This window comes from Sceloporus undulatus, chromosome 2, assembly GCF_019175285.1.
Source record: "Sceloporus undulatus isolate JIND9_A2432 ecotype Alabama chromosome 2, SceUnd_v1.1, whole genome shotgun sequence".
NCBI classification, from domain to species: Eukaryota; Metazoa; Chordata; class Lepidosauria; order Squamata; family Phrynosomatidae; genus Sceloporus; species Sceloporus undulatus.
The window spans coordinates 168,387,298-168,400,232 of NC_056523.1; the positions used below are offsets into that span (position 1 = coordinate 168,387,298).

Below are 12,935 nucleotides of genomic sequence, written 5' to 3' on the forward strand. Positions count from 1 at the left end.
AGCTGCGACTACATTAATACATACAAATGGGTTTCACTGCGCCTGCGCAGTGTGCTCGGAACCTACTGGAATCACTGGGCACGAGTAACTCTGCAAACATATTGAAACTTTTTGGCGGTAAATCGCCGCCACCCGTTTTAAGGCCCCTGCCTTCCCGCTCTTCCCCAGTTCCGCAATTTTTCCGCCAGCAGGCGATGGAAAGAGAGCCCATGTGAACGGGACACTGAGGGGACGGACGGGTGGGATTTGTATGTATTCGCAGATGACCATCGAAGAAATACTGTTACAGGTAAGCAAACCTGTCCCTTCTTCTCGTGGTCTCTGCGAATCAACAAATGGGTTTTAGGCTGACAAGCAAGGTATGCGGCGGAGGAGTGTCCGAGGACCAAAGCTAGGTGAACCAAAGGTATATTTATTACAATAAAAACACTTGAACCATAAGAGTCAGTCTTTTTGTCCTGCACAGATCACATAGCAATAACTTGCTAAACCTGAGGAAGAGAACAGAGGTCATGCAAGAACCGATTCCATAGGATTGTGCAAACCAACATTCAACAAAATGTTAAACAGTGTCAATGTACAACACAAACATCAGTAGGCAATCAATGCAACCCTGAAACCAACAAGCCCTCCCGACAAGCTGCCGTCTCGGAGGATGGCCCTGGTGTTCCAACCTATAGTGCTTAATAAAAGTCAGAGGTTGGACCAGACAGCAGCCTTGCAGACCATCCTCCAAGGGGATCCCCGAAGGAATGGGAGGATGATGCCCACTGATTTGTGGAATGGGACCGAACCCTGCAGGGAGAGGCTTGCCTATCAGTTCATAGCAGAGGGGTGGTACCACGCCACCCATTTGGACAACCTCTGCGCCCGACACAGGAAACCCCTTCTTCGGTTTCCGAGTAGCATGGAAAAGTCTCTCGGACCGACTGGAGGCAGCAGTTCTGTCCAGGGTAAAAGGCCACGCCGCTCTCCTGACATCAAGAGAGTGCAGGCGCCGTTCCTCATCTGACGTCGGATTGGAATGCCAGAGTGGGCAATACAATGCCCTGGCACATGGGGAAAGCAGACACACCACCTTAGGGAGGAAGGTAATGTCTCGTACGGAGGACACCCTTGTCCTTGTGGACCTCAGGAACGGCTGGTCCCTCCGTAAGGCACAGAGTTCGCCCGCACCGGCGGGCAGAGGTGATGGCACCAGAAAAAGCGGTTTTCCAAGTCAATAGTTCAAGTCCGCTGAGGCCATCGGTTCAAAAAGGCTTGGATTGGAGGGCGGACAATACCGAACTCCAAACTCAAGCCGGCGTTGGCACGACACAGGAGGATACAGGTTAGCACAACCTTCAGGAACCCTTCACCAAGGGGCCTGTGAAGAAAGAAAGACACCCTCCCCCCGAATTGGTATTGGCACAACATGGCAGAAAGGTAGCATTTGATGGATGTGAGGGACAGGCCTCCATCCAAAAGTGCCATCAAAAACTCCAGCACCACTGGAGTGGACCACCTGTGCAGGAGAAAGCCCTTTGGTCCAAGAAGAGGCAAATCTCCTCCATTTCAGGGCATAAGAAGCGTGGGTGGAAGTGTCTCCTCGCCGCAGGATCACCGTCCTCACCGACTCTGGCAAGGCAGTCAGGGCCGGATCCTCCAGGCCCCCAGCGGCAGGCTTCTCGATCCGGGTGGGAGTTCGACCGTCCTGGGATCGACAACAGGTCCGGACGCGGGGTCGAGAGGAGGACGCATCTCCTGGAGTGGGGAGAAGGGTGCGAAACCACGGTGTGTCTCGGCCCACCCTGGGGTGATCAGGATCGCGTGTGAGTGTCCATTGTCATCTTGGGACACCACCTGATGATGGAGAGGGAACGGAGGGAAGGCGCTTTTAGAGGGGCTCCCTCGTCCAGAGGAAAGCGAATGCGTCTCCGAGGGACCTTCATTCGCACTCTGGAGACAGAACGGGGACAGTGGCTGTTCCAGCTGGTCGCGAGAGGTCGATCCGGGGGTTTCCCCACCGATCGAGAGAGGTCGCTGACCGTCTCGGGATGGAGCCTCCACTCGGGCACCCCGATGGAGATCTGCTGAGGCGGTTGCCAGCTCGTTGTCCTCCCCGGGAAGGTGAATCGCCTGAAGGAGGACGCGTCTCTGGAGGCACCAGTCCCAGATGCGGCGCGAGAGGTCGACAGGGTCCTGGACCTGGTACCAACCGTGCTTGTTGAGTAGTACATCACGGTGGTTGTTGCCGTTCTGAGGAGGACCACTCTCCTGAGACAGCAACCCGAACGCCCTCAAAGCCTTCTCCACTGCGAGCATCTCCAGGGCTTGATGTGGAGGCGCTTGTCTTGTGTGGACCACCTGTCTTTGACGACAAGGTCGAGCACGGTGGGCCCCATCCTCCAGGGATTGCATCGGTTGTCAGAGTCAGCTGTGCCTGGGGTGATGGAAGGGCATCCCGGTGCAGACGGTTGGAGCTGTCTAGCCACCATCTGAGGGAAGCGGCCACCGGTTCGGGTACCGTGAGCCACTTTGAAGGGGGTCCTCCAACGGAGAGAAGACGGAGAGGAACCAGGATTGGAGGGGGTCGAAGACGAAAGTTTGCCAAGGAGTGAAGAATGTCGTCGATGCCATGTGGCCCAGGGCGACTTGGACGTATCGGTCTCTCACCCTCTGTGCGAGATGCACTGCCTGAGAGATGTTTGTCAGGGCCTGAAACCGGTCCGGAGGGAGGAAGGCTAGGCAGTTTTGGAAGAGTAGTCGGGTGACAGGCTAGGATGAGGTGGCCCGATGAACTTGAATGCCTGTGTCGGCGTATATAAAGTGGGATTTTTCCCCGTGACCGACCAGTCCAAGGGAATCTCCAGGAGGCGGCAGGCGAATGAGACTGCCTCCTGCAGCTCGTCCTGGGATCGGCTGCAAAACAGCCAGTCGTCCAGGTAGGGAACAAACCATGAAGCCCTTCTGATGAGGCTATGCCACCACCGGTGCATGCACCTTGTGAAGACCGTGGAGCCGTGGCCAAGCGAAAGGAAAGCACGTTGTAGTGGTACGCGGGTGGAGCCTACAGCGAAAGACGAGGAGGAATCTCCGGGTGGGACTCTGGATCCCGATGTGGAAGTAGGCATCCTTCAGGTCGACGGTTGCGAAACCACAGGCCTGGTGGAGCAGAGGCAGAATGGAAGCCAAGGTACCATTCAAAAGCGACGGTAGTCAAGGAACAAGTTCAATTGTCTCAAGTCCAGGATGGGCCTGATGCCCCCATCCGCTTTTGGGTACCGTGACAAGTACCTGGGAGAAAAGGCCCGAGGAACATGGTCAGGGGCGGCAACGGGGGAGATTGCCCCCTTTGAGAAGCAAGGTGGCACTTCGTCGAGAAGGGTGGTCCGAGGGGGAGTGGGACATGAAGGCTCCAGTTGGAGGGAGCTCTTGGAACTCGAGAGGCCATAACCCTGCGGCGTATGTCGAGAACCCAAGCGTCCGATGTTATGGAGACCCAGGTGTTAACAAGGGCCCAAAATGTCCAAAAAGAAAGAGGGGTGAAAGGGAGAGACGAAGCGCGCTGCGTCCTTCAGGCTCTCTTCTTCCCTGGTCGTATGTCCTTCGGGGGATCTGCGTTACCGAGGCGGGAATTGCGACGGCCAGAGGAGGAGGAAGTTGCTGCGGGGAAGCGCTGCTCTGAGGAGCCCTGTGCTGGGGCTTGTCGATCCGGGGGAAGGTCCCCTGTGACTGACCTTGTGGCTGACGGGCGCTAACGCTTAGAAAACGGAGGGCGGGTGCTGAGGAATGCGTGCTTCTTCATCCGCCGCCTCATCCTGAATTGCAGTTCAGGGGTCAGTAGGTCTCGGCGTGGAAGGAGCCCGAGGTCTCCAGTAGAGCGAAAGAAAGAACATGTCATCGATGGCAGAGCTGACCGTAGGGTCTGAAGGGTCGGAGGCCCGCAACAGGCGATAGGCGTCTGAGATGACATGGATGAGAGACATGGCCCCCCGGAAGAGCGTGTGGCCATGTTCTGGAAGTGGTGATGAAGCCAGCTCCGAGGAAGTGCGCATCGTCCCTGAAGTACACCAGCTGCCTCTGGATGTCAATTGGGACGTCAGGAACGAGGGGGGAGAGTCCGTTCCATGAGGTCTGAATGTCAGGCCCCATGCAACGGCGGGGTCAGTTGGCAGCCTTGACTAAGAGCCGGATGCCGACGAATAGGCCTCCTCTTGGACCAGTCCGCCACCTTCGTCGCCTCCCGAGTCGAACGGGGAGGTAGCTGCTTCAGGGACGAAGCTATGTGGGCTCCCTCCACGACATGGCAGAGTTTGGCCTGGGGTGGAATGGCCAACAAGGGAAGCTCGCCGGGCGGCGACCTGTAGAGCGACGTACCTTGCGGAGCGGGAGCCGACAGGGGGCCGGAGCGTACACAGGAACTCGTCACGATGGTTGGAGCGAGGGAAGGAGAGGCAGGCACGGCGGAGTAGGCGGAGGAGGAGTAGGCAAAAGACGCAAAGACAGGGTACTCGGATGTCGTCGGTCCGCGGAAGCGGGGAGGCTCGATGTCAAAGGGCCATCGACCATCTTGACCACGTGCTCCGTGGAAGGAACGGACGCGTACGTCGATGGGGAAGACGGCTGGGTTGTGATATCTGAGGGGAGGGCGAGACCGAGAGGACATTGTGCGAGGGTGCCTCAAGGAAGGTGGCAGCGGCTGCACATTCAGAGCCAAGTCGGAAGGAGAGAGGGTCCGTCACTCGACCCGGGAATCTCGGAGGGTTGGAGAGAAGTCGACCGATAAAGGACCGGGGCGTCTACGGGGGTGGAGACCAGCGACATCTAGCTTGTCTAAGGTGGTGGCGACGGTCGACCTATAGTAGATTCGACAAAGTAGGGACGATCTGGGTAGTTGGGCTTTTTGGCCTTGGTCCACGGGATGGAGGGCGGGTTCAGCCTGTGACCTAACTAAAGCGCTCGTTCCTCAGGAAACAGATATGTAGTAGAGGCGTCGGAACGGGGAGTGGAGAAGAGGGACGGGAATCTTGGCCGCGGGGGAAAAGGACTCTGGCATCATCGGTGCAGGATGGGAGGGCGACCGGATGATCCGGGGAGCGAGGGGAGGCGCGGATTGCGTTTTGTTGTCATCCGTTCCAGTGTATGAAATCCATCGGTCGGAGGGAGGCAAGAGGAGTGTAGGTTATGGGGGGGTCAATGGATCATAGGCAGCAGGCTAATGGAGCGGGGAGAGAGAGGGACCTTTTGGAGGGGGAAGCGCCTTAATTCATTCGAACTAGGGTGCGGGACCGGTGGTGGGACACGATCCTGGGAGGGCTCTGGATTTATGGGGGAAAAGAGGCACAGACAAGCTAGGTCGTGGCGCCTATGAGGACCAGGACTGGGAGGGATACTCCCGTTGGGAAGAACGGGTGTCCGGAGGTCAGGGAGGGACAGAGCGATAGCGCGGCGTGATGAGGGCCTCGGGGACATTGCCCATTGCCCGGTCGTTCCGTCTTAGGTACCGCCCATGCGCGATTCCCTTGGATGCCTTGGAGTGATTTGAAGGCCGAGGGCAAGGGACTCCGGCTCGGTAGGCCCTACTTCGAACTGGAGCCCTAAGAGAACTTCTCGGTTGGAGGACGTTCGGTAACCTCAGTCCCCGAGACTTATGTGGGCGCTGGGGGTTGTCGGTGCACGGGCGGAGGTCGGAGCCCACGCGGGCCACAAGCCGGAGGTGGGGGCACGGTCCCGGCCGGGACCACACACACGTGGACGGCGGGACTCTCCCGATACACGCTGTGGAGACACTTGCCCGAGTGATGAAGCGGGGGGCGCCAACGCGGACAGAAGAGGACCGCGAACCCCTCCTCCTGCACTTTCCCCAGGGCGATGCCGAAGTGAGCCGGAGGAGGGGACTCCCGGGTCTTGCGAGCCTGAGTCGTCAAAGCCGATGGGAAAGTCCGAAAACGAGGTCAACAGTCCGAAAGTCCGAAGTTACCAAGGGCGGGAGACAAAGAATGGTCAAGAAACAGTCCGAGGTCAAAAAAACGAAAGTGATTCCAAGCAAGCAAAGCAAGCGAAAGTTCCTCTGAAGCAGCTAGCGCGGCGGAAAAAAAGGAACTGGGGAAAGAGCGGGAAGGCAGGGGCCTTATAACGGGTGGGCGGAGTTACCGCCAAAAAGTTTCAATATGTTGCAGAGTTAACTCTGCCCAGTGATTCCAGTAGGTTCCGAGCAGCACTGCGCAGGCGCAGTGAAACCCATTTGTATGATTCGCAGAGACCACGAAGAAGAATTGAAATTCCAAACCATGTGTATATGGAGATGAGAAGGTCTGTCTCTGGACTCACCACTCCAAACATCATCAGGAAGATGATAGTGATCAGTTTGCCCCTGATGTCAGAAAGATTTCACTGACCCCACTCACCAAGGAAGAATTGTCAGATTTTCTAGAGATCCATGGAGATAGGAAAGTAACTCTTCCTATAGCATATGCTGTGGCACTCCTGAGTCCTCTCATACAGCTTGTACTCATTGGTATTTTAGACCATAAAGTTGGAAGAGACCCCAAGGGTAATCCACTCCAACCCCCTGCCATGCAGGAATACACTCCCAACAGATGGCCATCCAGACTGTTTAAAAACCACCATAAGAGGAGACTACACCACTCTCTGAAGCACCATCAAACACCTTACAGGCAGGAAGCTCTTCCAAATGTTGAGATGGAATCTCTCTTCCTGTAGCTTGATTCCATTGCTCCAGGTCCTAGTCTCTGGAGCAGCAGAAAATAAGTTTGCTCCCTCCTCAATATGACATCCCTTCAAGTATTTAAAGATAGCTATCATATCGCCTCTTAACCTTCTCTTCTCCAGGCTAAACATACCCAGCTCCTTAAGCCACTCCTCATAGGGCATGGTTTCCAGACCTTTCACCAGTCTGTCCTCAACCTTCTTGAATTGTGCCCCAGAACTGGACACAGTATGGTACATTATATAATATGATTGTAGTAGTTGGAGAACACTGATGTGTGAATAATAGAATGGCCTGGTTGGTGGTGATAGAGTGGCTAGCTGACAGCAGTTCCCTAGTCTCCTACTCCCCTGGACAATCACTATCTTCTTAATGTGGCTTCTTTGCAGGTGGGAGAACATTGCCTTAGATGATGCTATCCAATTTAATCATTTGGAGGTGGTGAAGTTGCTCAAGGATTATCAAGACACATACGTCCTGGGAGCCAGACAAGCTGAAGCAGCAGCCGAAAATCTCTCCAAGGAGAACTTGGAAAGTATGGTTTGAGAACAGCATGCAGATGCAAGCAAGAATGGCTTCCTAGGCTGAATGCACTTAAGGGCCAACTTTAGCGGAAAGAAGTCGTCTATGGACTTTTTCACACAGAGGACATGCATCACCATTCCGAAAGAAGAAGAAAGTGGGGCCAATTCGGAAATGCATGTAATTACGTACTACCTCATCACACACAACTGAGAACAGCATCCACCCAAAAGAAAGCAGGATCACAACTGGAGGATTTTACATTTCTGGTCCCAAGGAACCCACCCCCAGCCCCCCGAGTTAGAGGTGGCCAGAAATAAGGAGTAGGCAAGAGACATGCTCAGCGTCCTCATAACCTTTCCTCCCTCCCCAAAAAAAAACCTTAATTGGATGCATTTGAAATACATCTGAACAACACAGATTATTTTCACTGTTTGAATAATCCCTAGGAATGGAATTTTGTACGGAAAGATTGTGAGCTGTTGTAGAAAAATTCCTGGACAAGGTTTTCTTGTATGTGTATATTTTGCAGCATACACCAATTGGTGGAACTTATTTTTTTAGTTAAAAAAACCTTAACACTACCACTGATCATGAATGTCTGAAACCTTTTGCCCCTCCTGTGTCCTATGCTATCTTTGTCATGGAAGAGCTCCCTTTTCTTGACACATACACACGTCTATTAGATCAATTTGAGAAAACATAACCATCTGGTCCTCTTGGAAGCCCTCCCTAACTTTCAGCTGCTCCTGAAAAAAATGACATAGGAATTCCTCTAAACATTCTCAGTCTTGATTTAAACAGAATAAGCTTTCAAGATGAAGTTGCACAATTTATTTAACCTTTTTTTTACAACAAAAACTTCCATACAGTTGTCAGTAGTTTGTACAAGTTTAATGGAAGTGCCCCAAAACATAAAGTGATGAAGAATGTACATTAGAGGTGGAATTGTACATCCCTCCTGATTGGCTATGGCTGGTGGTTGCTGTCACCCAACATCTGAAGAGCAGCATGAACCCTATCCATGATGTATAGGGACAACACTCACTTCAAGCAATTCCTGTTATGCTTGTTGGGAAAGCAAAACAATTGCTCTGAAAAATCAAAAAATCTTGCCCTAATTTTCTAGATAAATCTATGGATTAATATGGCAATAAACATGATGTAGTTACATATGATCAAGATTACATATGATCAAGATTATGGCCTCTGAGGGAGAGAGAAGGCTGGCCCAGTATCATCGGGCTAGCCTGAAGAAGGAGGCTCCTCCCTCCCTAACTGTCATCTTTCGGTCTCTGAGGGAGAGAGTAGGCTGGCCCAGTTCCATCAGGGGCTAGCCTGAAGAAGAAGAGCCCTCCCTCCGGTCCATCTGCCTTGGTCCAGGCCTCAGAGGGAGAGAAGAATGCTGGACCTGATTCCCTCCCCCCCTCACCATTCCCTTCTCCTTTTGTGTTGTGTCTTTTAGATTATAAGCCTGTGGGCAGGGAACTGTCTGTTATCCCCTCTATTGTAAACCGCTCGGATTCCCAGTGATTGGATGGTATATAAATAAAACCTATTATTATTATTATTATTACAATGTAAAATACAGTGGGCTCTTGGTATCTGCTGTGGTTTGGATCCAGGACCCCCCTGTGGATACCAAAATCCATGGAAGCTCAAGTCGCATTATATACAGTAGTGAAATAAAATAGTATCCCTTATATAAAATGGCAAAATCAAGGTTTGTTTTTCAGATTGTTTTATTGGCATTAGGTTGGAATATTTTCAAGGTGTGTATGACTTCACTGCCATGGCACTGTTTTCCTCCTGAGAACACCACATTAGCAAAGGAAACAGCTGAGCATGGCCTTCCCAACCTGGCTGCCACTCTCCTCATGATGAGAATGACACCGTGACAGCAAAGCAAAGGGCCAAATGTGGCCCTTCCAACCTCGTTGCTGCTCTGCTCATGATGAGAATGGCATTGTGGTGGTGGCAGCAATAATACCAGCAGTGGCGAAGGGGCAAGCTGCTTCTAGAAAGCCCTACTGCCACCTGAAGCCCCCCTCCCCATGCAACAGGTGACACTGGGGGCAGGAATGCCACTGCTCTAGGTCGTCCAGCATGAGTCTGCCAGAAGTTGACCACAGAGGCATACTAGAGAATCTAGGCATTTGTAGGTCCTCCAGTGCAATTCTATGGTCAACGTCTACCAGATGTTGGCCAGTGGAGGACCTAGAAATTCCTAGAGAGGTGTCCTCTCATGTAAAGGGTCATTTTTTCATCTGCAGATTTTTCACTTTCAAGGAAGTCCAGTGCCCCTAGCCCCAGCAAATGTGGCAGGCCCACTGTACACTGTTTTAAACAACTTCATTTTTATTGATTTTTGTCAGCTGTCAACTGTGCACATGAAGTCTTTTTTAAACCAGCTTCCTTTTTCTTGATTATTTTCTATGAAATTAAACTTTTTTCCTAGAGAATTTGTTAGTGCCCCTGCCATTTGGAGTCCCAAATTGAGGGAAAGGTAGGATATAAATAAGTATAATAATAAAATGTGAATAGTTTTTCCATAATTGTATCCCTCATCGCCTACATCTTTCCTCCTCATTACCTAGATTGAACTTATGCAGTGGTAGATGGCAGCATTATTGCAGCTCTCCTAAATATTAACTATATATAAATAATTGTAGTGATATTCCTGCCAAGCCTGGACATTATAGAATGTGGGAATCTTGGTAGTTTAAACTAATTCCTATTAAACTGATCTGCAGGGTTTATCAGTAAGACAGCAGATGCTTAGATGTTTGACTGTCCTTTCACCAGACCAGCAGAGGGCAGTGGTAGCTGTACATTATACCCAGAGGCCTCCCTAACAGTGGATGTTTCTTGTTTTCCAGCATTAAAACTTATACTTTCAATGTAGAAGAGACTTTTCAGCTAAAGGACATGGATAAAGCCTAAGTGGGAAACATGTAGCCTTTCACATGTTTCTGGACGACAGCTCCTTGACTACAGCTCCCTGACTGAGCTGAAGGGAGCTGATGTTCAATATCTGGAAGATGACATTATCCCAGCACAGGATAACTGAACCAAATGCTATGGATGATCCCACATGCAAAATAGCTGTCAAAAAAGCAGACAAACCAGAACTGCTATGAGTCAAATGGATCCCCAATCTCTAGGCAGCAAATATTAGTTATCACAGCAGATGAGAATCAAATGTAGTCCTCTTGCCGAGTTCTTTGAGCTAAGCTCTTCATCCTATATATATATTGAGATACGTTTCACTACAGTACCTAGAAGTCTGATCTTTTTCTGTGGGGAAAGCAATTTGGACAGTTATAAACTCTGGTTCCTAACCAAGCAAAGATACTGTAAAAGGGAGGTGTCTCCTTTTTGTAGCACCCTGAGCAGCCCACATCTCTCAGGCACAGAATCCTCTGAAAATTTATCATTGGGCTTGGAAAGTTTTTAGTTACTCTTGAGAGTCTCAGGTACATCAAGGCCTGAATGAGTTACCAGTTCACCATCCCAGAGGGCAAAAGCAGGCACCACAGGACCTTTGAATTCAGAAGAAAGGCTGTGGATTAACATATTTTTGCTGATATCTATTAAGCTCAGTTTCTTGTGTTCATAGTCCAAAAGCAAACCCACTCTCTCTGGCTTACCAATGTTATTGATAGGAGTGGTCTCATTGGCAAACATGGCATTCCAGTGCCGATTAGCATAAGCAAAGACCCAGGAGCTTTCATCCATGCCAATGCAAACTTCTCGGGAAATGTCCACATCTGCCACTCCAATGCGGAACTGCTGTGATAGTTTGACAGTCACTTCCCAGTAATGGCAGCCATTAGACACAGTGGTGTCTCCCAGGACTACAGCCCAATCCTTAAAGCGTTCAGGGTTCTGAGGAACTTTAGTGGGGTCAATCCCAAGCATGCGGTAAATGACACCACAGTCCTTTCTGGACAAGTCCAAGGTGCTGTGGGCTGTCTTCTCATCTAGTTTGAAATTGATCTCTACAATTAAACCAAAACAGAAACATTTAAGTTTTTCACTTCTCTGAAAAGAACTTCAGTTTAATAAAAGAGTTTTATTTTGTAATGCCAAGGAGTTTCCCCCTACGTTGTATCTGAACTATGTACTGTTGTACTAAGAGGCAGCTGTTGTGTTTGCTTCAAAGGACACATATGCAACTTACAGAAAGTAAAAATCAAGCAGCAATAAAATCTACAATAAAAGAAAACACAGTGTAGGGGCTGGAAAATTTGGTCCTCCAGTTTATTTGGACTTCAGCTCCCAGGAGTCCCAGTCAATACAGGCTATAATAAAGACTTTATTAAAGTCTTTTCATTGGCTGTGGCTCATGAACACTGATGTCCCTAAAACAGGTGAAGGACCAACATTCCAGTAGGTATATTTGGCTGTCACCCAATTTACAATATCTTGATTGCTAAGTTACATCTGCATCAGGGGACATAAGGATAAAAAAACAGCAGAAACAGGTGAGCAAAAGGAAATACTAAAGGTGCCAACCAAACCATTACTTTTCATTGTCTGGTTAAAAGCTATATGAGAAAAGTTATGCAAAAATGTGGCCACCACAGTGAAGAATAATTTGATATAAATAAGCCATTTTGTTTGATCTTGCAGTCTGGCTGAACACAATTAAGATTTTTGGATGCATGAATAAAAAATTGGATACAGGAAAAATTCTAGTATGGTGGCATCTAGATTTGTTAATACACTCATCTCTCTGCATTTGCTGGGGTTATGGGCACAGGACCCCAGTGAATGTGAAAGACCCGCAAATAACAAAAACACTGTTTTTACCTGAGAGAACACCTCTCTAGGGATCTCTAGGTCCTCCAATGCAACTCTGTGGTCAACATCTGCCAGACATGGACCATAGCATTGTGCTGGAGGAACTACAAATGCCTAATAGAGTGTTCTCTCTAGTATCTCTAGGTCCTTCAGTGTGATGTTTGGTTAAAGTTAACCATAAAGTTGCACTGGAGGACCTAGATATTCCTAGAGAGAACAAATTAATAAAATCGGTAAATAATAAAATCCGCAAAAGTCAAATCCGCAAATGTGGAAGGACGAGTATGGTTTCTATTACACTGGTAGAAAAATACAAATATTATATTACACTGAGATTAAATAACTTAATAATAGTGTTACCTTTAAGCAACTTCACTTGGAATTATATTTCACTGCAATATGGAACGTTTATGAGGAAGTACAATCAAAACCAGGATACATTTTGCAAATATTCTTAAGCTTAGGCGTACATTTATTTATATTTTTGAAAAATTCTCTCAGGGCACAGCTGAACTGAAAAGCTGGGCTCTGCCAAGTCCCTACATTTTCTATTTTTATTTCTCTATTTCTTTGCAAAGCGAAAGAGGAAAGAATTCGATTCAACAGAGGCCCGACATCTTTGCCGTTACCTCTTTCACTTTTTGCTTGCCGCGTACTTAGTTAAACTACAGAAGCCTTTATAAAACGAAGCTAAGCCCTTGGGGAAATGCCTGACACCGGGAAAGGAAGAAACGTCCATGGCAGGGCCGGGGAAGGGGCTGCTTGGGCAGCATTTCCCATCTATTTCCAAGCTCCCTACCTCTCCGGGGCGCCTCCCTTCGGACCCTGGGTCCCGCGCAACGAAGACTCCAGCCACGCCGCCTCGCTCCTCTCAGCATGGGCGCCGCCATCTTAG

The 12,935-nt window shown here is 49.8% G+C and overlaps 2 protein-coding genes across 2 annotated transcripts in view; one reads left to right on the plus strand and one right to left on the minus strand.

Annotated features, from left to right (window-relative positions):
• GLS2 (glutaminase 2) overlaps window positions 1-7,465 on the plus strand; it is a 21,068-nt gene extending 13,603 nt beyond the window's left edge. The window contains 3 exon segments of the mRNA XM_042447585.1: window positions 1,598-1,811; window positions 5,621-5,861; window positions 7,040-7,465. Coding sequence (XP_042303519.1) covers window positions 1,598-1,811; window positions 5,621-5,861; window positions 7,040-7,258 — 674 coding nt within the window. The 3' untranslated portion in view covers window positions 7,259-7,465.
• Window positions 7,466-8,850: 1,385 nt separating this feature from the next.
• On the minus strand, window positions 8,851-12,935 carry SPRYD4 (SPRY domain containing 4). The gene is made up of 2 exons (XM_042447225.1): window positions 12,840-12,935; window positions 8,851-11,235 (listed from the first exon to the last, which is right to left on the minus strand). The coding sequence occupies exons 1-2, from the start codon at window positions 12,928-12,930 to the stop codon at window positions 10,688-10,690; spliced, it is 639 nt and encodes a 212-aa protein (XP_042303159.1). The 5' UTR covers window positions 12,931-12,935; the 3' UTR covers window positions 8,851-10,687.